The 27,324-nt window shown below is 31.1% G+C and overlaps 1 protein-coding gene and 1 long non-coding RNA gene across 6 annotated transcripts; one reads left to right on the top strand and one right to left on the bottom strand.

Moving 5' to 3' along the window:
- The first annotated feature begins 225 nt into the window (after window positions 1–225).
- LOC122535144 (la-related protein 1) lies at window positions 226–26,639 on the top strand. 5 transcript variants are annotated; one of them, XM_043666395.1, is made up of 19 exons: window positions 226–2,082; window positions 13,372–13,445; window positions 13,615–13,668; window positions 14,012–14,180; window positions 14,269–14,373; window positions 14,437–14,594; window positions 14,807–14,931; window positions 15,007–15,196; window positions 15,542–16,072; window positions 16,391–16,548; window positions 16,871–17,096; window positions 17,177–17,344; window positions 17,437–17,696; window positions 17,780–17,940; window positions 18,187–18,441; window positions 18,681–18,814; window positions 18,891–19,183; window positions 19,314–19,541; window positions 21,954–26,639. In XM_043666395.1, the coding sequence occupies exons 1-18, from the start codon at window positions 1,257–1,259 to the stop codon at window positions 19,315–19,317; spliced, it is 3,891 nt and encodes a 1,296-aa protein (XP_043522330.1). In that variant the 5' UTR covers window positions 226–1,256; the 3' UTR covers window positions 19,318–19,541; window positions 21,954–26,639. The 5 variants fall into 5 exon arrangements, with proteins under 5 accessions (XP_043522330.1, XP_043522329.1, XP_043522327.1 ...); XM_043666394.1 differs by lacking the exons at window positions 19,314–19,541; window positions 21,954–26,639 and having other exon boundaries at window positions 14,015–14,180; window positions 18,891–19,303; XM_043666392.1 differs by lacking the exons at window positions 19,314–19,541; window positions 21,954–26,639 and having other exon boundaries at window positions 18,891–19,303.
- On the bottom strand, window positions 2,770–9,391 carry LOC122535146. The gene is made up of 3 exons (XR_006308107.1): window positions 9,278–9,391; window positions 4,097–4,356; window positions 2,770–3,294 (listed from the first exon to the last, which is right to left on the bottom strand). It is a non-coding gene; the product is annotated as an uncharacterized LOC122535146 (long non-coding RNA).
- Window positions 26,640–27,324: the final 685 nt, after the last annotated feature.

The raw sequence follows: 27,324 nt of genomic DNA, 5'->3' as shown, positions 1-27,324 counted from the left end.
ATTATATTGAATATTAATTTAATAAAAGTACTTTTAAATATGGATAGAAGACTCGGAGGTAATAGGACAAAAAATTCGAATAATACAGTATACTTTTTCTCTAATGTTTTTATTTCGTAATCCCACAAGAGTTAATTTAAATTGCGCGGGCATTAATGAAATAGGAAATACAGTGGTGCTATCTACAGGGCTGACTAGTAGAATCGATTAAACCGGAAACTGTGTAGTCACTCGTACAAAGGCCAGAGCAAGCGTTGGCCACATGTGTTTTGCAGACCGCTTTTCTGTAGAAAAAAGATCGCCGAAAATGCTGTGTTTACGTAATCCGTGGTAACGTGACGTTGGAACGGTGCTCCTGAACTCGCTTGCTGTTGTGACAAAATTATTAGCCTGTTCGTCAAACAAGCTAGGAAATAACCGCAAGATATAAAAGAAGAACGCAAAGAAGAAAAATTACTTGTACTAACAAGGTGTACGCTGGTTATCTGCTCGAACTTCTTCCTTTCCGCTCGGCACGTATTGTTTGCACCTGCGTATCATCTGTAAAGAAGGTAGACTAAATCGTTTAATTATTCATCGTCAGTCAGAGAAATATTTGTACCGGCTGATTTTCGTTCGTCCAGTGAAATCGCCGAGTCAGCGTGTTCTTAACCACGCAGCCTACCACCTCGTGTACATGTGTCGAAGATTCATCGCACGCTAGATAAGATCGCGATAAAGATACATTTTCTCGAAAAATTTTCGTCGGCCGAATTTTTAAAGGGCGATTGAATTAAAATAGCAGGTAGAAGGTAAAGAAGAGACATTGTGTCAGGTATTCGGTAACGACCGCGTGTACCTGCCGCGCCTTCTGGAAAGAGCGATCCCTCGTGACGAGTAGGTGTTCTACTCATTAACAGAGAAACCAGCAACGACTGACGTTCTTCGCTCGAGTTAAATTTAACACGAATGTCTGTTAAATTTAACATGTACGTGTCTCGTCAGGCGCGAATTTGAAGAAGAAGAAAACATGTGTCCAGTTCGTAATATGAAGGGCACCCTTGGACTGATGTTTTAAAAGCCCAATCAACACGAAACATCTTGAATCTCCGATCGGACTACGAGATTGCTCGATTAGATTGATGTGTTCGAGGGTGTTTAACGTTCCTCAGGACCCGTCAACCGCCTGAGAAGGAGCTGAACATCGTGAAATCTTTTCTAACCAAGTTCCTCGTGTTCGGGCCTCGTGTTTTGTCTTTCGGCGCGTACTATTCAAAATGGCGGCCAAGGTGGCCAGTGGTACTCAGGGAAGTACCCAGAGAGAACAGGGCCCCGGAGTCTCTTATGCAAGTATCTTGAATCCAAAAAGCGGCAATGACACCCGGGTTGCTAATAAGGGTAACAACAAGGAAAATATAAGCGGTCAAATGGTTCAGCAGCAAGCTATGCCCATCAGGGATCGCATCGGTTCTCAGAGTTTAACTGCCAAGGGGAAGTCTTCTCAAAGAACTGGAAGAAGAGTCAATCCGCAGAGTAAAATTGAGAAACATTATGAAAATGAATTGCCTACTGTTGAACAGAATCAGTTGGTTACTTGGAAGGAGAATTTAGTTGAGCAACAGTCGGAAACTGTCGTTGAACAACTGAATGGCGACATTGGGAGTGATGGAGAATTCCAAACAGTAGCGCCAAAAAGTGCTAGGAGGAAAGAGAAGTTACGAGAACAGCAGCGAGAATTTAGGGAAAGACAGAGATATCGTGATCACAGACATCCTCTTCGTGGCCACACTAGAAGTAATGAAAGAGGATATAAAGAGCGAGATCGTGGAGACAAAGGAAGTATGGACCACGTTGTGACAAGTAAGGATGTTTCGAAGGACAAGGAAGAACCAGAGGCAGAGTCACAAATTCAGTCTTCAACTTCTGTCAAATACGTGGAAGCTCCTTTACCTGCAATCAATCCTTGGACCAAAAGTAAAATTGCACCACCAGTTACATCTACAAATTTTGCTGCTATACCGTCAGCAACTGTAGTGTCCGTAGAGAAGCAAATTGAGAAGGAAAAGAGAGTACTTCAACCTCAACAGCAGCAAGGAATTGTTGGTGAGTGTCTATATATACATTTATATTTGAAAATATTTATATTACATATATATACATATACTTATTACATTCTCAAAGTCTGCACAAAATTAAAAATACAAAGTATATGTAATATATTATCTCATAATTGATGTGATAAAATAGAATGACTTTTTTAATGAATTTCAACATTGTTATATTTTAAACATATTGTATGGCTTTGAAAGAACTACAAAAGTATCTTCATCTTGTTTATCTTTTTTTTAAATTCTGAGAATATTAAGTTATAATTAAGTCAAATTTGTTGTGATTAAATATTGTGGATAAGATTACTGTATAAATAATTGCTGAAATTTTTTAACGATATTGATTGTGGAAATATAAAGATTATTCAATTTTTATAAATTTCTTTTTATCTTACGATGATCGTGTACTTTATACATATGATGAAAGAAATTCTTATCTAGTTAGAGTACATATATAGAAGCATGCATCTTTTCAAAGGTACTGATAAAAGAAACGAAATATTTGGGGAAGACTCATAATTTCCACAATTACTATTATGTAATAGTACTTATGATACAAGAATTTTTTAATACCTCATTAAAACAATTTTTTAAATTAGCAAATAAATATTTTTGAGAAATATTTACTATTTATTAAATGCTGCTATATAAATTTTTAGAACTTGTTCGCTCAAAATTTCTAAATAGCTTATTCCACAAACACATTTTTAAAAAAGATAAAGAAAAACATTTTTCAAAAAGATAACATCGTGTCAGAAGTGATAAATGATGCCGAAATGTATTTCCTTACCTAGTAACTTGCTTGTTGATAAGATATCAAGGTCATCAGGATTTTTAAAATGATTATTTTTTTGTTAAAATTTTAAAAAGCAGCGAATTCTTGATAATGTGATCGATTATATGCTCAATTTAATAATTCGCGAAATATTTGTAATAACATTGTGGATCTAAGTTAGTTACATATTTTTCTTAACAATCATATTTATCGCACAATAATAGTGCACAATAATCTTGATACAATCGACATGTGGACAAACCATGCGGTTATTGATAAGTCATTGTAATAAAGCAAAAGAGTAGTAATAAAGTGGACATTTTTATGCTTTTAATCAAGAAACTCCACGAAAGTCAATAAACACCATTTTGATCTCTTGTAATTAACCCCGTTATATCGTCATGCTTCGGGTCATTTTCGATGAAATTGCGACTGAAAATAGAATAGATCTTTGCACAAGAAGTACACATTATATTTTAAGAAATAGATTAACATTTATCTTAAAAAAAAAAATTTTGGCATCGTATGTAACACTTGATATAATGTAACTCGGTGTAAAATGTATTTTTCAAAAGTTAAATTTAATGATTCGTCCAAAAGAACTAACTTGCAAACAAAACTTTATCGACGAATGTACGAACGTCTACATATAATTTAAAAAATCTTATTTATAGAATGTGCTTTGCGGATTCAATTTATGAAAAGTATCGAAAAAAACTGATATATATTGTTACTTAAAAATTCAAGGAGAAATTGAAAGAAAATTATTTGATTTTCTTATTTTGATGTAGAAAATGAAAATTCATACGTACATATAATACGTCAAATTTAAAAATAGTTACAGATATTTAATTACAAGCATTATGCGCGATTAATCTTACAATTCTTGTGTAATACATTTTTGTTTTTGTAGATATTGAGTAGCTTTACAGTTTTTAAAAGAATGAAATTATTGAGGAAGTACCTGACTAGGAATAAAGTATAATTTAATGAGACAGATTAATCATAGAAGTAATATATTAAAAAAGCAAATAATAATCTGTACATGGCTTTTGTAAAAGTTGCAAATTTACCGTGTCTGACGCGATATTCTTAAATAATACCTTTTGTTAGCAGAAGTGAACAAATTTCAGTATATAATGCAACAGCTTTTTATAATGTTTAGTCAATTGTTACATTATTTAGGGAAAAATACTACCGCTTCATGTAAGAACAATAAGTAAACCTTACATACGTCGGTAATTCAGGTGTGCGATCATTAAAACGATAATAGGGAATTTTAAATGGTCGATTCGATTGTTATCTCCACACTATTATATTGACAAGTCTTGAGCATACGTGGCAAGAGAATGATGTTGGCAATCGAATCACAAATGTCATCTATAGTCTTTCTTCATTTGCATAACAAATTTTTGATCCCCTTTCCATACGATCCTTTCTCTGCTTCGTAGAACTTTCGATCACTTGGTCCAACATTGTACAGTACAGATAATACTTGAAATAATATGACACATTAGTTAGTTAATTTATTTAGAAAATAGATAAGCTCATTTATTTAAAAAATATGTTATTTAAATTGAAAATATTAGAACAAGAGACAGGAAAGTAAATAAAAATAGAAGCAAAGGATAAGAAAAGAATTTACTAATATTGAGCTAGATAAAATTTTAAGAAAATTATAAACATTGCGTACAATATATTACAAAACAATGCTATGTGTCATTGTAATAATATTAATCAACGGGAAGTTATTTACAGTTTATATTACGAAAGAGAGCTAAGTATAAAATAGAAAGGAATTGAATTATTAATAGTATGATTAAAATAAAACGAAGCTGTTTATAAAAACAAATAGTTAGAATAAAGATGCATACGTAGCTGTTGGAGCTGTATTTGTTAATAAGATTAATTAGCAAGTTTATTACAGTCTTGGAAATAGAATAACAAAATACCGATCGAATGATTAGTAATAAAGATACAATGTAGTTTGAAAGTAAATGTACAATATGGCGAACTGGTGTGTGAATTAACTGGTTAGTACAAGTGTACATATTATTGAAAACAACAAGCTTTTTAACAAGTTGTTGAAACTTGTTAATTTATATTGATGCATTGAAAGATATATGCACTGATAACATATATTTGTTATTTAATACTATTATGAATATTGTGTTTATTTCAACATGTGGTAACTTTTTAAAATTACACTTGTCAAACAAAGAAAAAGAAACTAACGAATAAGGAAAGATATATTTCTAAACAAAAATATATCTTGCAGTTTAAAACTTTCAATAATCGAGGCTGACCTAGGTCATCTAGATAATGTTTTTTAAATCTATAGATTTTCAGTGTAAATATCTTAAAAAAAAAAATTAATAACATTGTAGCTGAATCCAATTGATCATCACTTCATATTGTGAAAAATCTAGCAAGTTCAGTGATTTAATCGTCATTTATCAGTTGAATTATTTGAGTTACACGCAAACAATAAAGATGCCAAGGGCAATGACATTGATACTCCTTTTTAAACGGATGATAGTAGAGCACAATACGTAATGCAATTACAACTGTATTGTGCTTTTCTCAGTAATCCAGACATTCACTCCTGAATTTTTCTAAGATCTATTTGATAAATAGCGATCATGACTAAGAGAAAAGAGAGTTAACATAATATTTTGTTACATCTACAAGTCTTTTTTGAATGTATTATATAAATTATATGAAATATTTTGTAAACTCAGTAGCATTATAACGATAGTGTGCCGATCTGACCTCGACGTATAAGGAGCGTTGAGCAGATCGGTGGCTTGCTGTTTTTCAACGTTAATCCCTAGTTCAAGGGAGTCAGCTGGTTGTTTTAGGGTTGGATTGGTATAATTGAATGTAGATTGTCGTAAGAGAAAGCTTGAATTCGTAAAATGATAAGATTTGAGTGAGTTTGATAGTGAATTGTCGTGAGTTTGAACCGTGAATTGTCGTACGTTGATAGGTTGCTCCGGAATTTTTGTGTGCACTGCGCGATTGCCAAAAAACATTAATTGTCTATTTTCCTTGTGCATTGGTCTTGTATAGCTGTGGATCCTATGGTTACGGGATTAGGGAGGTATGCTAATTGCTTCCAGATGTGAGCGAGGTCGGTCCCAGAAAGTAGTATTTGCACTTTTTAATGGTCCCAGGATGTGTCCCTCGCAATATTTCTTGGATTTATGGATGTCGTAGAAAAGTTGCGATAAAGACATTTATCGAGCCTTAGAATTGAGAGTCGGACATGACTACACAAGTAAAAGTAAGGAAAAAACATGAAGTACGGTCAAGGGAGATCTCTGCCATGGAGAAAATAGTGAATCTGAAAGTTTTATTCTTAGCTCGACGAATTGATTTTTCACATTTCTTTTTCGAGTTCTTTTATGATGGGGACCATTGCAATGAAGAAACTTACCGAGCCTTGGAATTGGTAGTCCGGTATGACTACAATAGAAGATACAAAGTAACGAAGGACATGAAATATGGTCACGGGAGATCCCTATCGTCGAGAAAATTAGAAATTAGAAAATTGCTTTCCCTGGCTCGATGAGTTTGTCCTTCACGGTACGAATTTCATCCCCATTGTATATTCGGTAAGGCCGAACAGATAGTAAACTAATTAGTATTAAATTAGCGAAGCTTGAAACAAATTTTAAAATATGTACATTTATTTCGTAGATCACAAAAGCAGGTATTAATTTTTTTTATTAAATGCACAGTAAATTTTTTGTAATAAAATTTTTATATATATATATCTTCAGATTAGTTTCAGATTTTATCAATACAATCATAATAGTCATATCTTATTACACTGTTGATGTAATTGCAAAAAGTTCTGTATTTCTGTCATTATTTCATTGTTCGATATACATAAATTGAAATGTGTCGTAGAAAGTGAGAGTAGAGAGAGGAAAACCTGTTTTAAGTGTTGTAGACCTTCTATTTTCAATAAAAGAAGAATCATAGAGCCCAATAAATACTTTTCAACCTTATGCATGTTATGCCACATTAGAATATAAATAGTTGTATAAATAGAATATAAATATAGTTGTAATGTCAAGATCATTTTCTTTTGCTTTTAAATGTGATTGCATAATATAACATACGTGATTAATATCAAAGCTAATACAATTGCAGTAATTTTAACGTTAGAAGTAGTGGTTTTCATTATTATAAAAATTTTGATAAATATATCAAGTTACCTTTTTTAAAGTCATTGATAATTGATCTGTTTTAATTGAATATATTATAGTCATCAAAGAATGTAATACATATTGCATGTGGCATTCGACATCGTTAGTATGTTAATGAACCTATTTCTTAAAGATTCCTACACTTAGAACTTCCATTGAATATATTCATTGTGATTATGAAATATATTGCATTGATATTTAAGAAAGAGAGGGAAAATAATTTATTTTTACGTTGAGCTTCGCATATATTTTTGACATCAGTTTGGGCGATGTGCTGTAAGATTTAACAGTAAGTTTTCCTTCATTCCCCCCTGTTCTCTGTTGCTAGTCAGTCTCCTTGTACGACACTCACGATTTGTATTGAATTGACCGGAAACTGTTGAACGCGCTTACGCGTGTTATTGTGTTAGCCTAGGTATCGATGTAACAAAATAGAACAAATCGGTTGCCACCAAACTTTTCCGCCTAGTTACTGTGTTTTATAATAAGTATCAATCTCTCGCGTATCTCGCTATATAAAAAAAAAGTTTACTATTTGCAATTTCAGTATTTTACAATAACGATATCAAATAGAACCGAGTCACGCTATATATTTGTCGAGTCTTTCCCCAGTGTCATTTGAAATCATCTGAAAATTAAATAGTATAGAATATGTATAATACATTGAAATAAATTTTCTTTACGAATTTGTGAAAGATGCAAAAAAATACAGATTGTGTAGATGTAGATGTGAGAACATACATTTTAAATGTAATATTCATTGCAATATTTAACAAGTAAAACAATTTGATAATTATACCGATACAAGATCTCATTGATTTCGATGATTTTTTTAAATATGTTCTTAATATGTAAAACCTTTTGACATTTTTATTTTGACGTGGATTTAAGATAAGTTTGTCTATGAGCATGATTGTATTATGAGCTATTGATGTGGTGAATTTATGTTTCATGTTTCGATTTTCAAATACGGATAGACGGGTAGAATATCGGTGTAATTTGATACCTGTTCACTCGTAGGTAAAGTCAAATATTAAATAATTTAAACAGCAGACGTTAAATGATTAATCATAATCAGACTTATGGGGTCTTTGTGTAATTTTATATTTTTATGAACATGATAAAAGAAATGGAATATAGGCAGGAATTTCTTTTTGTTGCTATATATTATAACAAGTAAGCATTCCTCTTTCGATATTTCATATATCTTTATATGTTGTCTGGATCTTCCGATTTCCTACAAGTGCATAAAAATACGCAATTTGGGTCATTGATAGAAAAATTCACATTTCAAAACTGTGTCGTCCTGACTGTAAAATTATTGTTCTGTCTATTTCTTAATCAATGACAGAAGGAGTCAGTTGATGAAAATTGTATTTAGCGCTGTTTGCATGTTAAAAAGATCAACGAAACAGCTGTCAGTATTTTATCTTGCCTGGCCGATCGCTGCAAGCGCTCTTCAATTCTCTCTTTTTACTTAGTAGCTCAGTGCACCGTTGACTCTCAAGCTCTACAGCTATGGGTAGCTACAGCTTTAGTAAAAAAAATTTTCTAACATCGTTATTCGTAAAATATATTTAAAAGAAAACTCTCAAACAGAAGAAACATTGTTTATTCATTGCAGTGCAAAATATATGTAAATATGTATTTTAAAATAATAACGTTTCGTGTATTACATGTTAAAGAAATACTAGTTGACTCGTTCATCGACAATGCTTTTTTTTTTCATCGGTTTCAAAGTAATAAATTTTATCGTCACTTTTAAATGTAACATCGTCGGTAAATTGTATTTATGTATGTTATCGGTTCATAGCATAATTTCATAGCATATGGCAGAAACGTCGTACTTTTTTAAACGATGTTAGATTTTTTTCTATAAATAATTTATTTGAAAATAAGAAACTATAAAACTGGAAAAAATTACATTTAATATTATAACTATAAAGCAAGATGTTTGAAAGCATACGTATATTGATAAATTTTTCCAAAAATTTTTACACGGTGTAAGCGTGGGGATTTAAAAATTTCCGAGTGTGCTATTCGAGTTAATTCTATATTCGTGAAGAAAATCTCCAACACGATCAGACATCTATTTTTATTATTTTTTCATTTATATTTATATTATTTTTATTTCCATATATTCTCTTTCATCTTCAAAGACAATAAAACCAACAAAGAGTGAAGGTGTATGAGCATACCTGTTGCACGGTTTCAAAGGTGAGGTGACTATCTCAGTGTTAAGTGCGCGGATCATATTATACTTCGAATTTAGTTACTACACGGTTTTTCTTTTTCTCTCAAAAAGTTGCAGGTGAAACTTCATTTATATACACTGTGTAAAAGTTTGAACGAGACGAAGAACAGGAAACTGCTCAGTGAGCAGAATCAAGTTCCCGACGTAGTCGTTTCGCGTATGAACAGACTCCTTACAGGAACGATGGAGATAAATAGAAATAGAAGCGATACTATTCAACGTGAGTTTTCATTGATTCTTGGAATCGAAACCATGACATTCTTATATACTCTTCATATACGATTATTTGCTATTAATCTCTTAGCTATGGCAAGATTTTCGCTTGCTCTAAGGCAAGATGCAAACTGTGCAAAGAAGTGTAAATAATAAAATTTATATCCGGCGGTGCTTCACACTATGTAATAAATTAAAGTTTTGAAATTGAATGAATGGATAGATCAAAGACTTTTCCATGTAAAAAAATTTGATAATACGTGGCAATATGGCAATGGTATATACAGTTCTCTTCGACTGACAATGAGAAACAAATGAGCCAACTGTGAGTGACGTTCAGTAACTAAGATATTAAGTATTGTTAATTATGAAGAGAATCAGGGGCTTAAAATATTTACAATTTCTGAGTTTATATTGGCTACGGTTTCGTTCCTTCAGAATCGATGTATCAGTTCCGTAACTGTTATCTCTCCATTCTGTATTTCGATTATGATCCGGTTTTAATTTTCTAGTCTCGTAGAAGGCCATAGATCGTCTTATGTTCTCCTTCGAAACAATTTTCCTTTCGTATTCGAACGACAGCTTTTCCTTTGGAGCCCCGGGAGGATCGTTGCATTGTACGAGACATTTCAAACAGTTATTTTTGGAACCTTTTCGATACTTGAAAGAGAAAATTCAAATGGTCGTGACAAATTATTCACTACTGGCCATCATAAATTTAGCTGGGTGTTTCCGTGTACCTCAAGGTAGTTAGTTTAACGTACAACAATTTATAAATCAATACTTCAAACCATTCCTATCTCTTTTCCTCCTTTCATAAATAACTTTCTCTTACCTTCTTCAAGGAAAATCTTCAGTTTCGTCAGAAAAACCCGTAATAGATTTATCTGAGTGGCTTTAAATCTGAAAGGACTGTTGCAATGTTCACGACGATTCGTTAGTTCCCGATCGACATACAATTTTGAGGAGAGTCTCAAATATAAAATTTTTAGTTTCGGGTATTTATTCGTTTCCGAATATATATTAATAAGAGAAACTTTATGCAATACATTGAATTCTGTCTATACGTATGTTACTGTATCAAGTGTTTTTTGCTGTAGTAGTTGCTGGGTGTCGAATAACCGATGACGCAATGGCGATATTGGCCTCAATATCTATAAGGTGTTTCGTCTGCAATCGGTATAATTTCGTTTCTGGGCATTATTTTTTTTTCGCACTGCTCGCTAAAAAAAGTTCGAGGTCGGGTTTGTATTATCTCGGATGTCGGAAAACGACCGGTAATTTTTCTTTGTGATGTTGCAAATTACCGAGTTTACATGGCTCATTCTATAGGTACTGAGGCCGACATACCACTATTATGTAAACAATTCTCCGATGTTCACCGACGATGACTATTACAGCGTTGTCATGTCAGTATAGGCAGAATTCAATGTATAGTACCGAAAGTACTAATAAAAAATTCGAAGCTAACATTTTATATTTGGGAGATCCTTCCACTTCCTCAAAACCTCCTGCGGATCGAGAAAAACAGGTGTTTTTCGAAGCAATATCCGAATGAAGTTACCAAACTTGATCCATCAATCACAATTCCCGCTCCATAAGTAATATTAGAAAAAGAAATTCAAAAGTAACTTGAATGTATTATAGTAAATTTGGAGACCAACCGGCTGAAATGATACTAGTTTTCAAGATTTCAATTAGTAAACAGTTCGCCTGCGAATCGGAGTTGAAAAACACGGCCAGGATGTTTTTTCGTACCTGTGCAATTTTTGCTCTGTGTTCTTACAATGACTTAACTTTGACCCAACCTAAGCTTGAAGTTTTAGGCTAGGTTTTGTTGAAAAATACGGCCAGGATGGTTTTTGTACGTGTATAATCTTTCCTCCGTGTCCTTACAAGGACTTAATCTTGACCCAACCTGAGCTTGAAATGTTTAGGCTACGTTTTTAAGATATCGAGTTACTTTAACGGTTTTATGTTTCTACTTTCTCTGTGATGAAATACTTAAAAATGAAAAAAAAAAAAAAAAAAAAAAAAAAAAAAAAAAAAAACTCAAATAAATTTGAAATCCGAAATGTCAATAGGTCTCGAATCTTCAAAAATCCGATGGACCTTGAGAAATTCAGATTTCAAAATATTTAAATCAACATGCGTTGAATGTTTTGTACACTAGAAACTCGAAATTCAGGATTTATCAGGATTTTCAAATCCAATGTTCAGAGAGCATCATTGCTAGTAACTAACATCGAACATTATGTTTTTCTGCTCAAACCAATCTTTCAGTATCAAATGCCTAAAATAGTTATTTTAACGCATTGTTGTGCAAGATTTAAGATTGTTCTTATTTGTATCTTATTACAGATTACTCCTTATCGAAACTGCGACAGGAATCGTGGGGTACAATGACACACGTTTCTCTTTCACGTTGATTCCTATTTTCGAAACAAACGAAAAATCGACTCGACCAGAAACAGGTCAACAAACGAATTTACAGCGGGTATCACTTGCGTAACGTGTGTAGTGTGTTTCGAGAAGTCGCTCGCACATTTCTAACGCACACGTTGTATCGCTTATTTATAGAAAATAAGGAAATCGAAGATGTCAAACGTCTTTCAAATTATATTACGTTTATACAAACATGTAACTTATGTACACACACAGTATTCGAGTTTCTTCTAGCCAATTTTGTCAGGATATTCTACGAATATAATAAATATAACTAATTTAAAATTTTATTAGAAAGTTATGAATGGAAAATATGAGAGGAACAATACCAAATCTCCAATATCACCTAATTTTGTGTTGCTAGATTTTTGTGTATTAACAATTATGGAAGAAAAGATATATTAAGTAAATATTAATAAATGGTGGTGAATCTAGTGTATATAGAATAACGAATTTAATTTTTTTTTTTTTCTTTAAATTGACAATGAACATTTTGAAATAAATATCTAGTGGTACAATTCTTTTTGTACTTTAAACTTTTCTTATAACTATCTAATAAAGTTTCAAATTTTGCTTATATTTTTTATATTTAAAAAAATATAAAGTTAACAACGTCCGTTTAGAAGCTGAAAAACTCTTCATATATAGTATGAATATAGTAAATAGTAAATTAATAGTAAATTCGTATTTGAAAAGAAGATTATCTATAAAAATATAAAATAGAAAGAATAATTTATTTGAGAGAAAAGTATCATTTTAATAAGTAAATCCGAATAAGAAAATAACAAATATACATTGCTTTTTTTAATTGTAAATGTAATTTCAGCACTAATGAAGATTTACAGATAGAATGTTGTATTATTCATAAAAAAATTATTTGCAATTATATTATTATTATTAGAATTATTGTAAAACTTTTTTGATATTTAACGAAGATACAGAATCTATTTATTATTCACATGTATGATATAAGTGTTATTTTTCTCCTGGAAATGTGCACGAACATTTTCAATGGTGTAATAATTCTAAATATAGATATTTTAATGCACTCATTGTTTAGTTGATATGTTGCTTAGACATTATAACAGACTGGAGTTACACGTTGGCTCAAAGATATATAGTGCCTTCTTTTATCTTACACGAAAATACTCAAATAAATAAAAGTATCACTTTTTTTTAACTTAAATTCTTTATGTACTTTCTTTGGTAGAATTATAAATAGGAATAATGATATATGATGAAACATGAAATAGAAATAATTTATGAAGTTACGAACCGATTATAAGTGATAATATTGAATTGATTTTCAGTTGAAGAATTTGATATTAATTTTATTATTAATATTTTATTCTAATGAAGTACTTTTTAATTATTTTACAGAAAACGGCATCAACGGTGGAAATTATCCCACTATTGTGACGGTGTCAAAGGATAGGAGAAAATTTAATCAAAAGGTATGTATAACGATTCGAATCGTGCGACAAAATAGTAGTAATTTGTTAATGGTAATGATATAGCAGTCTCTTTTAATAAAAAGATCTTTTTTGAATTAAAAATATTATTTTCAAAATATAATTAACTTTTTATGAAACATAACTAAAATCTATTTTTTGAATTTAATAGGCGAGCGATTTCTCGGATATCGGCGATTGGCCAACTTTAGAAGCTTCAGGAGAGGTTGGTTAAAGTTCTTTTAAAGTATTTTTTGAATACTTACATTCTCTTTATAATCTGTGATTTATAATACTTACATTCTCCTTATAATCTGTGACTTAATTTATTTTCTTAAAAATTATATTTGGGTCTTTCAATATGAGGAGATAAACTATGCAAAAGTTAGAACTCGTATGGTATAATACTATATACCTGTGAGTGTAGATATTTTGCTATAGTAAAATTGAATGCGGCTTCATTGCGGATATTTGTTATCCGCGAAGTTTTGTTGCATTTGCACAGTCATTTGCTTTCTTAATATAATTTTCTCTCTGCATATCATTAAATAAAAAAAATATTTCTTTAGAAAAAGACAGTTGTGACAACACAAAAGCAAAATAATTTGGTTGAACCAAGCAATGGCAAAGAAAGTAGCAGTAATGTTGTCGACAGCAGAGGAAAGGAAAACAAAGAGCAGAATCATTGTCAAGATGATAATGAAGAACACGTAGATATTAATGACAAGAAAAAGAAAGGTAATAAGCATTGATTTATTTTCTTTGTTGTAGCGTAAGATCAGTAAGAGATCATGTTAAGTTGAATCATCAACAATTTTTTTTGTAGCGAACAAGCAAAAATGGGTGCCGTTGGAAATTGATATTACGAAGAATCGAAGTAAAAGAGACCGTTCTCCGAAGTATCACCATCAAAGGGAAAAGAATGGAGAAGGTATTTAATAAATATTTCATGATCTTAAGCATCACAGATTAAATTAACAATTCTTTCTTTTAGCAGAAATAGATTTGTATAGAAATAGGGAACATGATAGACCAGCGTACATCGCAAGAGGCGGTCGAGGTGGACGAAATTATAGAGGAAGAGGAGGGCGTGGTGGACGAGGTGCTTATCGAGGTAGTTTTAGGCAAAGGCATGACCAAGTCTATATGCAGGTAATTTTATGTTCTTTTACGTTCATTCTTCTTACTAAAAGTAGAAATAATCAACGACATAAATAACATTGAAAATGATGATAAATTGAAAGGGAATCTCTCAGAATATTCTTTGACGAGTAACGAAAGTAGACCTGATATTAAATGTTGCTACAAAGATGAGATGTTTTAAATCTTCAAACAAATTATTTTCAATTGATATATCTTTTTAGATGCATAAATTTGGACTTTTGGATCCTAATTATATGATGGCTTATATGGGGACATTTTATTTCAATAACCCAAATTTTATTAATATAAATACAACGACACTTAAGGAGTTTCTAAGGAATCAAATGTAAGTTTGATGAATTACCAGAAAAGAAACAATATACGATTCCTTTTTTTAAATATAAAATTTATATTTTTATAGAGAATATTACTTCAGTGAGGAGAATCTTTTAAGGGACTTTTTTCTGCGTCGTAAGATGGACACACAAGGGTTTTTACCTATTACTTTAATTGCTTCTTTCCATCGTGTGCAGACTTTAACAACAGATGTTGGACTTGTTATTGAAGCGATTATGGAATCTGATAAATTAGAATTAGTGGATGGATATAAGGTAAAACAAATATATATTCACAATTCTAATGATGCACAAATCACAGTTCGAATCCACCTACATTATTTTGTGTATTTGGTGAAAGACTTGTGCTAGATCAAATGGAAGAGGATTCGCTGACACCATTCGAGCTTAATTTAAGTTCAATGAATGGAGTTTGAAAGTAGGCCTCCTTACAAATTCATCCTAGAAAGCTTACTGATACGATTAGTTGATTGATATATGAGTTACCAATTATTAATTATTTTTACTAGTTTTATAAAATATCAATCTCAAGAGATTATTGCAAAATCTCTAAAATAATTTCCAAGAACAAGTGACTAACGTTATCATTTTATTCATTAGGTCAGAACGAAAATAGATCCTTTGAAGTGGCCTATTTTGGACGCGACTGGAAATCCTGTATTGTCGGAACTGTTTGATACTTCTAATACATCCCAAAACGAAGTAATACTCTCCTCCACGTCTGAATCCGATTTTTGTCCTGCTGCCCGACCTTTATCAACGATTCCTATTCCCCCAGTTCCGCGTGTTTTTCAATCCAATAACATTGTCCCGACAATAGGAAGGCTTAGTGAATCCGAAAGCATATCCTCGTCGATTGGCGATAGTTTAAATCCTGATGTACCAGAATTCATACCAAACGAACCTGTTATGTCTGATAGTAAAAGCGAACCATCCAAGATAGAAAAACAATCGGAAAAAATAAAAAGCTTTCCACTGTCATCAAGTGACGATTCATCGCTGTTCTTGAAAAATGAATCTTTAGAACAAGAGAATAAAACATCTGCAACAACAAAGTGTTCTAGTCCAAATCCTGTACCAGAAATGCAAGTCAATGGGGAATCACAATCGGTCAATGACGTTTGGAAAGAGGTAATTTTTTTTTCGTGTCTTATCAGTACCAACATTAAAATTAAATATTCGCGTTTTTTTAATCCACAGAAAAAAACACACTTCCACTTTAACAACTTATCCAAGATCTTAAATTGAACTATACTTTTTTTACCTAGAACTATAAAAAATGCACTGAATTTATAACAAATGATGTAATAGGATATCGTATTACTGATTAAATAAATTAGAATATTTGTCCGAAATGTCAATGTATAAAAATTGCAACACAAACTGTGGATCTATTTCAAACAAGTTATTACTATTAGTAATAAGTGATAACTGAGTTCAAAATGTTAGGTAAGGCGAAGAGTGAAACCATCACATAAGGAGAAAAGCGAAGAAAAAGAAAAAGTTGATAACGTTAAAAGTGAAGAGAGAGAAGAATTAGACTTTCAATTTGACGAGGAACTCGATACTCCACCTCCAACTGGCCGGCACAATGCGTTTTCTGAATGGTATGTTATTATTTGTTTATATCTTGTTTTTATGAGTATTATTCATTCTACACATGTGTTTATAACTTAAGAGTATTTATAAAAAAAATAGAAGTATGGTATAAAAAAGTAAAAAATAAAATAGCGATCTCCAAATTAGTATGGAGGATTAAGTTAAAATATAGATGAATATTTCCTATTCTGATGTAAACTTAGTGTCTTCTTAGAAAGAAATTACGAATTGCTAGTACAACATTGTTTTTTTACTTTACTATTTACCTTTAAATTGCCATTTTTCCAGGTTATTCTGTATCTATGAAAGTTAACGTGTGATATATTATAGGTCTGAAGATGATGAAGATTATGAATTATCCGATAGAGATGTCAATAAACTTTTAATCTTTACACAAACGACAGTACCTATGTCAACACGCATTCCAAAACATGAGGGTCATGATAGGACTGGAGATTGGACAACTAGAGTAAAAATGACCCAAGATCTTGAGCAAGCTATTAATGATGGTTTATACTACTATGAAGAAGACTTATGGATTAAAGACGGTCAAAGAGTAAGTTAACCATTTTTAAAAATATTTTTCTTGTATATATATATAGAAGTTAAAAAAAAAAATTATCGTGTTCCTTATAGTACGGATCTTCTTCTTCAATTGGAAGCTATAAAACTGTCAATGTAATTAGTCAAGAAGATTTTGAAAAGATGGCTCCTAAAGCGCCTAAAAAGACTAATCCAGAAGTTCCTCCTCCACCACCAGCTGCAATAGATGATATAGAAATGTCTCATTCTCTTCCAACACAGGTACATTTTCATTTCAATCTCATTTATTTCATTGATCTTTTACTTCATAGTTTATAATGCAATCATATTTAATATAATCGTTATATTAACAGATATCAGCAACTACAGATAATCAAGAAAAAAGAGATCGTCGTATAGACAGAAGTCGGTGGAATGATAAATCGAGAAGAGACAGTAGGAGTGGTAGAAGAGGAGTTCCACGTTTCTTTGCGGTAGTAAAGGATGAACCTTCGGTAGATCCTAGAACACCGCGTAAACGAAAAACACGACACAGCAATAATCCTCCTGTTGAACATCATGTTGGTTGGATTATGGACGTTCGGGAGCATCGACCGCGTACTTATTCTACAGGGTAAGTTCATGTTGCTATGGAATTGAATACCAATTTTAAAAAATGAAACAATTTAATAATTCTATCTTTTTTATATTCCACAGAAGTAGCACAGGAACAAGTCCAAATGAAGGTTACCTTGCGAGTAGTTACGGAAGTGCACCGCAATCATTGCCTACTTTCCATCATCCGAGTCACGCTCTTTTAAAAGAAAACGGTTTTACACAGCAGGTTTACCATAAATATCATTCACGTTGCTTAAAAGGTAAAATAAATTTTTATTAAATTATTTTATATTAGTATTAGTATTCGTAATATTTAAATTATTTTTATATTAAACGATCTATATTTCTTTATGTAAGTATATATAATGATGATATATTTTATTTTTGTCTTCTTTTCCCGACTGAGGCATATTATGAAGAGAAAAACGGATCTGAGAACACCTTAGTGTACATAAAATATAATTCGTTCATATACACGAATTTTAATCGTTTTCATGATATTTCAGAACGCAAGAGACTTGGAATCGGACAATCTCAAGAGATGAATACACTTTTCCGTTTTTGGTCATTCTTTTTACGGGAAAATTTCAATCGTACTATGTACGAAGAATTCAGGACTGTAGCCAAAGAAGACGCTTCCGAAGGTTATCGATATGGTTTAGAATGTCTTTTCAGATTCTATAGTTATGGTTTAGAGAAGAGATTTAGACAACACTTGTACAAAGATTTCCAAGTCGAAACGATACAGGATTATGAAAGTGGTTAGTGATTTTCTTTTTAAAGTATTTAATTTAATGCACACGTTAGGTTGTTTAGCTATAATAATCATTGATAGCTAAACGGTTAAGCTGTGCTAAAGTAAATGAAATGTTCAGTTGATACCATGAGACTGTTTCGTCTCGTGTGTGGTATTTAACATGGCAACAAGCATTTATTAATTAAATAGAAAATCATTGTTCATTTTGAATACAATGTACTCATATTTTATTTCTCGTTTTAGGTCAATTATATGGATTAGAAAAATTCTGGGCATTTCTGAAATATTACAAACATTCTGACCAACTTCAAGTAGACCCCAAATTACAAGAATATTTATCCAAGTTTAAAAGTATCGAAGACTTTAGAGTGGTCGAGGTAAATCTATTTAAATACGAAAGATTATCACGTTTTATGAAGTAACATTATGCCAATGTTCTCAATAATGTTGCAGCCTCAAATAAATGAAATGTTGCAAACATTTGCTGCAAATTCACGATCTCAAGCCGCAAAAAGGCGAAACAGAAGTGTGTCCGAAAGTGCAGGTGATGGTGATGCTTCACCCTCCAACAGAGTTCGTCGACTATCGGGTGGTTCCAGTGCTGTAACACTGCCAACGTCAAGTTCTGAAAACAATCCTGCCGCGCAAAAGTCTCGTGTAGATTCAGTAAATCTTTCACAACCTCGTAGCAGAGTCAATTCGTTTGGATCTGGGCGATTAACCCTCCGAGTACAGAGAGAACCCTGCCGGAGTCACTTCTGACCTATACTTCATTAACGTATAGCGGCTGAAGCTCGAGACCCCTAACAATACTATACGAATAGAGTTACGGTTGTTTGAACTTTAGACGCTATTACAATGTAACAGATTTATTTTCTAGTTCTTTTTCTTTAAACAATCAACGAGATTTAAGTAAAGAGCAGCAGCAACAATCACGAAACAAAGTTCCGGTTTGTGTACGAAGACTCGGAAAGTGAGTGGCAAGCCTCAAAACACTAGCAGAGATCGTTTACAGACGACCTCGAAGTCCAAGCAGACGAAATCAATCACAATCAAGACGGATAGCACATCGATTTCTCAAAAGTGAGGTCAACTTGAAAACGGGTAAGTGCAAAAGCACTTACTTGATTTGCTAAAATGGATATGTACGTTGTTCCTGAATTAGGAATAATACTTGTTCGAAGAAAAGGAAACATCATGTTTGAAAAAGTAATAGAGAAATACACCATGTATATGGAAATAGAGTTTCTTTTTTTTAGAATAAGTATTCCTATCTCAGGAATGTAAATGTAGAATTATATGAAAGAAAGAGCACAAAACTCTCTGTACATAAAACGATGAATCAGTCAGATCTTTGTTGTTCGTTACGGAAGAATAACGAAACATATAGACAGAGATGGTAATATTACGTATATTTAAATATAAGGTACCTTCATCCCTGAGAAAAATTCACTACTTTAAAGTAGTTCATTAAAGTTGTATTTACAAATATATGTAATATTCAGCTATTTTTGTTAATATCGAATTAAACTCGGCTTAGTTCATCCATTAAGATATTTTCGCTAAAAAAAAAGCCGCCTACGAGAATGAACGAACACATGGAGAAAATCTATGATAGTTGTATATTTCGTATTGTCAAAAAATTCAGGTGATCGCTTAAGACATTTATTCGGGCGAATTTTCCTATTTCGGAGAAAAGAGATTAAGTTACGGATCTCTCTATAGTGTATAGATTTATCACAAAAGTTTTCCTTCGAACGATCGTTGCTTTCTCATTCATGGAAGAAAGGGAAATGTCAAATACTGTACGATACGAAAGAAATTCCAGTCGAAAGTCCAATTTAGTAAATGGTCGTACAGTATAAGTATTTTATTGTATCATATTATAAATGTAAATATTATATTCTCAAATTTGGACATGTTTCTTCGTGCTTTATTGGTATGAAAAACTGCTATTTTTAACGTATAACAATTTTTGTCATTGAATGAAAGTTATCGTTTCAAAAAACATGACACATATTATATTTCTGTTACCAACGACTGGAAGATACAAAAATCAGAGCATTTCGTTTCCTCTGTAGACGATCTTCGCGCATTGTGGCTTATTAACGAAAGAGTTAAAAAAGTCGACATTAAACTTGCATACAAGTGCCTAGAGACACTGCAGATCCGTTCTTGTCTTTTAATATACTAGTCACGCTATTATCAGTCAATGTATCGTGAACATTTTGTTCGCAAAGATAATGATCGAAGTTACGAAAGGAGATCTTTTTTTTTTATTTCAAATGTCATACTCTTGTATCGCACAATTTCGCATTTGTAAAATTGTGATAACTGAAAAAAAAACTGCATCACAGAATGATTGTTTGAATTTTTTTTTTTACAACAAAAGTGAATTTATTGTTAAACATTCCTCTCTGTTCTTCTGCGTCTCGCACATGAAATCGAGTTATCTTCATTTATGGAGAGCGTACACTCCAATAGTTGGTTCGAGTACGACTATGAATTAACATTTTAATTTTTGAATTCGAGTATTTTTTTTTACTCTTAAAGAATGATACCAAAGTTCCTTCTCATTAATGTTCATGAAAATTCCACAGCGAAGTAGCAAGGCAGTTGTGAATTGTTTTTTTTTTTTTTTTTTTTTTTTTTTTTTTTTTTTTTTTTTACACCTCGTGTATGTTTCTTTTGTTTTCTTTGTTCTTTGTTTTTTTTTCTTTTTTTTTCAAACAGAGACTCAGAACAGTTTTACTTTTGTGCAATGTTTCCTGAATTAATGTGAGGATAGAATGAGGATAAGAAACATTGACCTAGGGCATACTACACCTAAGCAACTAAGTTGCATTTAGAGAAACGACGCGAATCAATTTCTATCCCTAGAAATATAGAGAGACGTATTCACATGTCGACTTCAGTTATTTTATTACCTCTAAGAGAAGTGGTCGTCACTTCTTTGGATAGAATACAAAATGTTGCTTGAAATTGAACTAACTAGTCGATATGTGAATACGTCTCTCTATATTTCTAGGAATAGAAATTGATTCGCGTCGTTTCTTTAAATGTAAGCGCAATTTCACAAAATCGTAAAGTATCTTCATTATTGCTCAGAAGTTTGCTATCATATCTACAAATTGTCATATGTATCATATAGCATCACATCACAAAGGAAACGAGTAAATTATGTATATATATATATATATATATCGAGATCAAATTCCCATCGTTCACGTATCAATTCTAGCTAAATATTATAGATGCTATTTATATTAACAGCTACTGGAAAAGAAAGATACTTAAATTTTCCGAGAAATATATCTTCCTCCGTATCTGATTAGATAAAGTTAACAAAACACTACTGTATAAGTTGTTCGTGAGGTAGGCGACGGTTACTAATAACCAATCCAATGAGCAAATAAAAGAATTCGACAGTATTCAAATAGTTCGCAACAATTTAATTGAAGATACAATATTGAGATGTCAATGCCCTGCGAAATTTCTTTCATTTTTGTTTTTCAGTGGCCTTAAAAAAAAATCTGATTGTGCCTGAAGTTACATTATTACATCGAACTTCGTCCGAGTTCTCTTTAGCTAGGAGCCACTGAGAAAAATCCGTTGGGTCTGAATGCATGAACTGAGACAAAACAATGCAATTTTTTTTATCTATTGTGATATCTCGAATTACCGAAGGCTTAAGAGAGAGTAGGAAGTAAATCATTTGCACAAAAAGCAAAGTATAAAATGTTTTATAATAGAACGAATCAATTGATTACTCGAATGCTTTCTGAAACAAAACATCATGCATGTTGAAATTCTCCACGTTTGTTTTTAGAGAGACAATCGATTTTGTTACTATCTCAGAAAATCAGTGAATTTATATGTGTTCATAAATTCACAGTTCCGTGATAGTATTGTTTTTGAGGTGTATCAAAATTTATCTGCCTTATGCAATAAATAATAAAAGTCGATAGCATTGATTAAAAATTTTGTGCTGGAGACAGAAAATTGTGATCATTGAGAATGCTCATTTAAGTAAATATAAAAAGACTGACAGTACACGTTACATGTTTCTTGTAAATTCAAGAGCCTCTCATTTACAAATTTGCTTTCAAATTATTTTGAAACATAAATTATATCGATACTCTGAAATTCTAAATTATATATCTATGATTTTCTTTTCTACGCTACAAGAGACACTTAAACAGAACAAGTTACTTTTATCAAAACTGTTGATACGACCTCTTAAATAATATTATTGAACCAATGTATAAAATATGAAATATGCTTCCCGTGTTGTTTATATCTTTCTATTTCTTCCTTTCATTGTCTTCCTAACGAATCTTTAATTATCACTGAATCAGAATTAAATCAAGTCGGTGAATTTCTGTGCAGTAACTTATAATTAGTTGGTGATATATTTTACGAATTTATCGGCTCCTTAACTAAATTATATAGTTAGAAATATACAAATTAGGAGAATATAGAAATTGTGATTAGTTGCATGTCAATTCTTGATTTTAATTATAAAAATTAATTATTTCTAAATAGCGGTTCCTATGTTCGTTGAAATTAATTTTATGCTTACAATGAGCAATTTAAAATGCTTTCAAGTCTGAGAAAAATTATGTTATTCTTAGCAAAAAAGGGATGCGTGGTTTAACAAAAATTTGAACACTTTTTAAACATTTTTTGAGGAAACGTGTTAAAGATAGTTGTATGATTTTATTGTATTTATTTTAAAAATAGAGACAATATAGGGACATCCTTAAATAGCTTCATAAATAGCTTCGTATAAATATTTTTTTGTATTGTATTTAAAGGATAATATTATTTTTACATAATCTGACATTTCTCTATGTTTTTGTTAGAATTATTTTTAATCATGTACTCGAGAAAAATTCTTGAAATTCATTAATTAAATTCTTAGAATTAAAACCTAGCCACCATATTGAACTGTGCATCACGATTTAGAATTTCCTGTAATATATATATATGTATATATTGCTACAAAAATAATTCAATCTTTTTATAATTCTACGTGATTACAAAATGTTATTTCTTGTAAATCATGTATCATTCATTATTACAATGAATACATTTCAAAGAGTAAGTTATTTTTTACATTGACGTAAATGCGCAAAGCAACTTCGATATTGTGATAGAAAATGGAAATTCAATTTTGATACTTCTGTGAATATTTTTGTCTCCCAGTTTCTTTTTCAAAATATTTCGTCAATCGATATTCTGACCTTTTATAATTCGTAAGATGTATATAAAAGAAGACAGAAATTGAAGATTATTTGAAATCAAAGAAAATTAAAAATTTAGAATTAAATTCCTATCTTTACTCGCAGCCGCTTCATCAAAATTTTCATTTGATTCCCTCAGATATACCATTTTTATATTTAGAGCGTTAATCTGTTACTTCTTTTGACATTCTGTGTCTCTATTTAAAATTACAAAATTAAGAATATTTGTATTAATAAAAACGAACATTTTTTTTAGCAATCTATTAATTCGATTAAATTTATCATGATGAATACAGAAAATAAAATAAATAATAAATCACATTGCTATAAAAACACCGGAAACGAGTACGATGAAAAACAAAAATAAAATAGATGTTACAGTAGTCTCGAACGGACGAAGATCGATTAGCAGAAAGCAACAGAGAGAAAGAGAGTAAGCGTGAAAATAAACATAAGCGGATACTAAACAAAAAAAAAAAAAAAAAAAAAAAAAAAGAAAAAAACAAAAAAAAAATAAAATAATGGTGCCAGAAAAAGAACTAACGCTGTGGATAAATGAAAGAAGCCACAATTAAATAGTGAATTTCTCATGTACATAGAATACGTTCGTAGTCTATTTTGCCATTTCGTATACAACGGCGTAGGATTAAGTTGAAGCTATCTTTTAAACGAGTGATTTACTCTAAACTAAAAAAAAGAGCGTATCGCTATAACAAAAAAAGAAAATAGAATTGTAGATTTAATCAAATTTAGGGTACGAGTAACAATGGTTCTCGCGCTAGAACTCGATCGTCGTTCTTCAATTTTATTTTCTTCGGTCGTGATCTGTCTATCATGATTGTACTTTTCATCATTCTTGCGTCAAACGTTTACATATTATTTTTATATTAAATGATATGTATGTACATCGTAAGCAGCTCTTTTGTTATTGTCATTTTGTTGATTTAATGTTTAAATACGATTTAAGTGAAGTGAAGAAGACAGATAGTATATGTATGCACGATGATTGAGTGTAATTTATTGCGGCATTCTTACAAAACTTGGGAATCTTGTAAATTCTCGTTTTCGAAGTAAATTCTTATTTCGATTATATTTCAGTATGTGTGACAAATGGATAATATTTTTTTTACTAACACTTGCTTAATTTTTTATTATCTACACCTATTTGGATGATAATAATTTCACTTACTGCTAGTTTTTTCAGTGCATTCATAAATCGAGTTTTATTTGTTTCTAAAAAAAAATAATTCATTATATTAAGTCCGTCAGCGAGCCATCACATTGACCACTCTGTATCATAAGTAAAAAATTTCACCTAAAATCATTATCAAAGAATGAATGTCATAGAAACTTTATTTATTAAAAAATAGGACTTTTCCGAATGAACGACGATCTTATATGAATACTATGAATAATTTATAGTTATAATAATTATAATTATTATTATCGTTATAATAATTTCGGAAGTTGTGAATAATTTATAGTTGTAATAATTTTTAGAATCATGTCGCCAGATTCTGGAGTCTGTCGTAAATGGTTAAAAAAAGAAAAAAAAATTATATTATGTGGCAAATTCTTATATTGTTACTTATAGACGTGTATATATATATATATATATATATGTATATGTATATGTATATGCTCGTATATATGTATATATATATGTACTTATATATACACATACATGTATATTGCTAATAAACATTAATTTTATGATTAAGGCTAAAATTATACATTTATACCAATTACATTATACACAGAATATACAGGCTAGGATGGTTAGGAAGAAAATGAAGATTGCAAAGAGGAAAACTGTTTTGTGAAACGTATCTTTTCTTTACGCAGAGAGGTTAATCCTCCGCTAGTTTCACTTCTTTTTCCCTTTTCTTTTTGTGTCTTGATCTCTTAATTAGGCCCCTGTATTTATGTAATATACATGTAGCATATTTACATATATATCTTGAGAACTCCATTTATTTCTCATCCCCTTTTTTTTCTTTTTTTTCAGGCGTGTTCGTTTTATTTGTAATCGTGAGAAAAAGATCATTGTTAATATATTATACCTAGTACTAGTAAGTTTAGGGTTGGGCGATCATGATTAAAAATTCTTTCTTTTCTTCTTTTTTAAGAATCGATCACGAGAGTTATTTGTTGATGTATTCAGATATCGTAATTGATTTTAGGGGTGATTGAACGAAGTTTCATGAAAGAATTTAGTTCAGTCCTTGTTGCTTCATTCTTCCAAGCAGATATTTGACATTTTTTACAAAAGGAATTCCCTTTACTGTAATTCAATGATTTTCGCTCAATTTCTATAATTATTCTTATGATGTTTTTTCTTTGTAACGATGTGAAAAAAAGAAATGAAAGAAAGAATATTGATGATTGAAGAATCATTGATTGTGCGATAATCGATGAATCATTGCCGAATTAGTTATTCAACAAAACGTGAATTATTCGCCACAACGTTGTTAACTAATAACCAGTGGATCGATTCCTAGGAAATTAATTCAAATATAGGCGTGAAGTTAAGTTACTTAATAATCGTACGTATTAATAAGTTAGGAAAGAAAAAAAAAAAGTAAATAAACAAATGCAATGAATTGGAGAAAAAGAGTCTATTATCGACACTTTAATTCTCGATTATTAACTTCAATTATCAATCGATTATCATTATACTATAGCTTTTCTAAATCAACGATTATCTCTTGAAAATTTTTACACGAGACTATATAAGACTAGATGACACGGAATATAGATGAACTAATAATTAGAATTAACCGAAAGAGGGAGATAGTTTCATAAATTAAAGGAACACGTTATTATTGTGAGTTTCATTTTTCCGAATTTTATAACAATAGTTCGGAAAGACGAACTGATAAGTAACCTCAAAGACTATAATTACGATAATCTATTATATTATTATACTTCAATTGAAAGAAGAAAAGTGAATGATATTTATCCGTGGCGACAAGATAACTTGAGAAACGTGTGAAGAAGAAACTTATAAAATAGAGTTTCACAAGGTGGCAGGAAGCAATTAGAGAATGATCGGACTATTTGTTTGATAGAAATAACTGATGTATTTTTTCAGATTTAGCTGTCGTTCTGGCTCATTTAGACGGCGTAGATTACACCTTCGTATAATCCGATCTATGACGATGATATTGCGTAACAACAATGAGAAATTTCAGACCCTGTCGAAGCGAAAAGTATCGATCGTGTAAATACGATATTATTGTTATTATTATAAAAATGGGCGGAAAGAGACATGTGCACATGTTCGTATATATGTGTATGATAGGCGATTGCATGTATGCGTGCGAATGAAACAAAGATAGAGAAAATAAAATGAAAAAAAATATATATATATATAAAATATAAAATTTACATATTATAGTTGTAATACATTGCCTAGGGATATTTGAATAAGGGTGTAAAATGTGGTAAAACGACCTGTTGTGTGAACGATATACGAATCTTGTATGCGTAGAAAGGTTGTAATGTTTGTGAATGCATCAAATAATAATAATAACAACAAAAAAAGACAAAAAAGCGAGTTGCGAAATGGAATATTGTGTCTTTCCCTTTGCCCTGCGTTGTCGTGAAGCGAGATGAATTTTACAAATAATAAGTAATAA

This window comes from Frieseomelitta varia, unplaced genomic scaffold (assembly GCF_011392965.1).
Source record: "Frieseomelitta varia isolate USP_RPSP 00005682 unplaced genomic scaffold, Fvar_1.2 scaffold_68, whole genome shotgun sequence".
Lineage (NCBI taxonomy): Eukaryota > Metazoa > Arthropoda > Insecta > Hymenoptera > Apidae > Frieseomelitta > Frieseomelitta varia.
The sequence above is the reverse complement of the archived record's forward strand: the minus strand, read 5'-3'. Positions and strand labels throughout refer to the sequence as shown.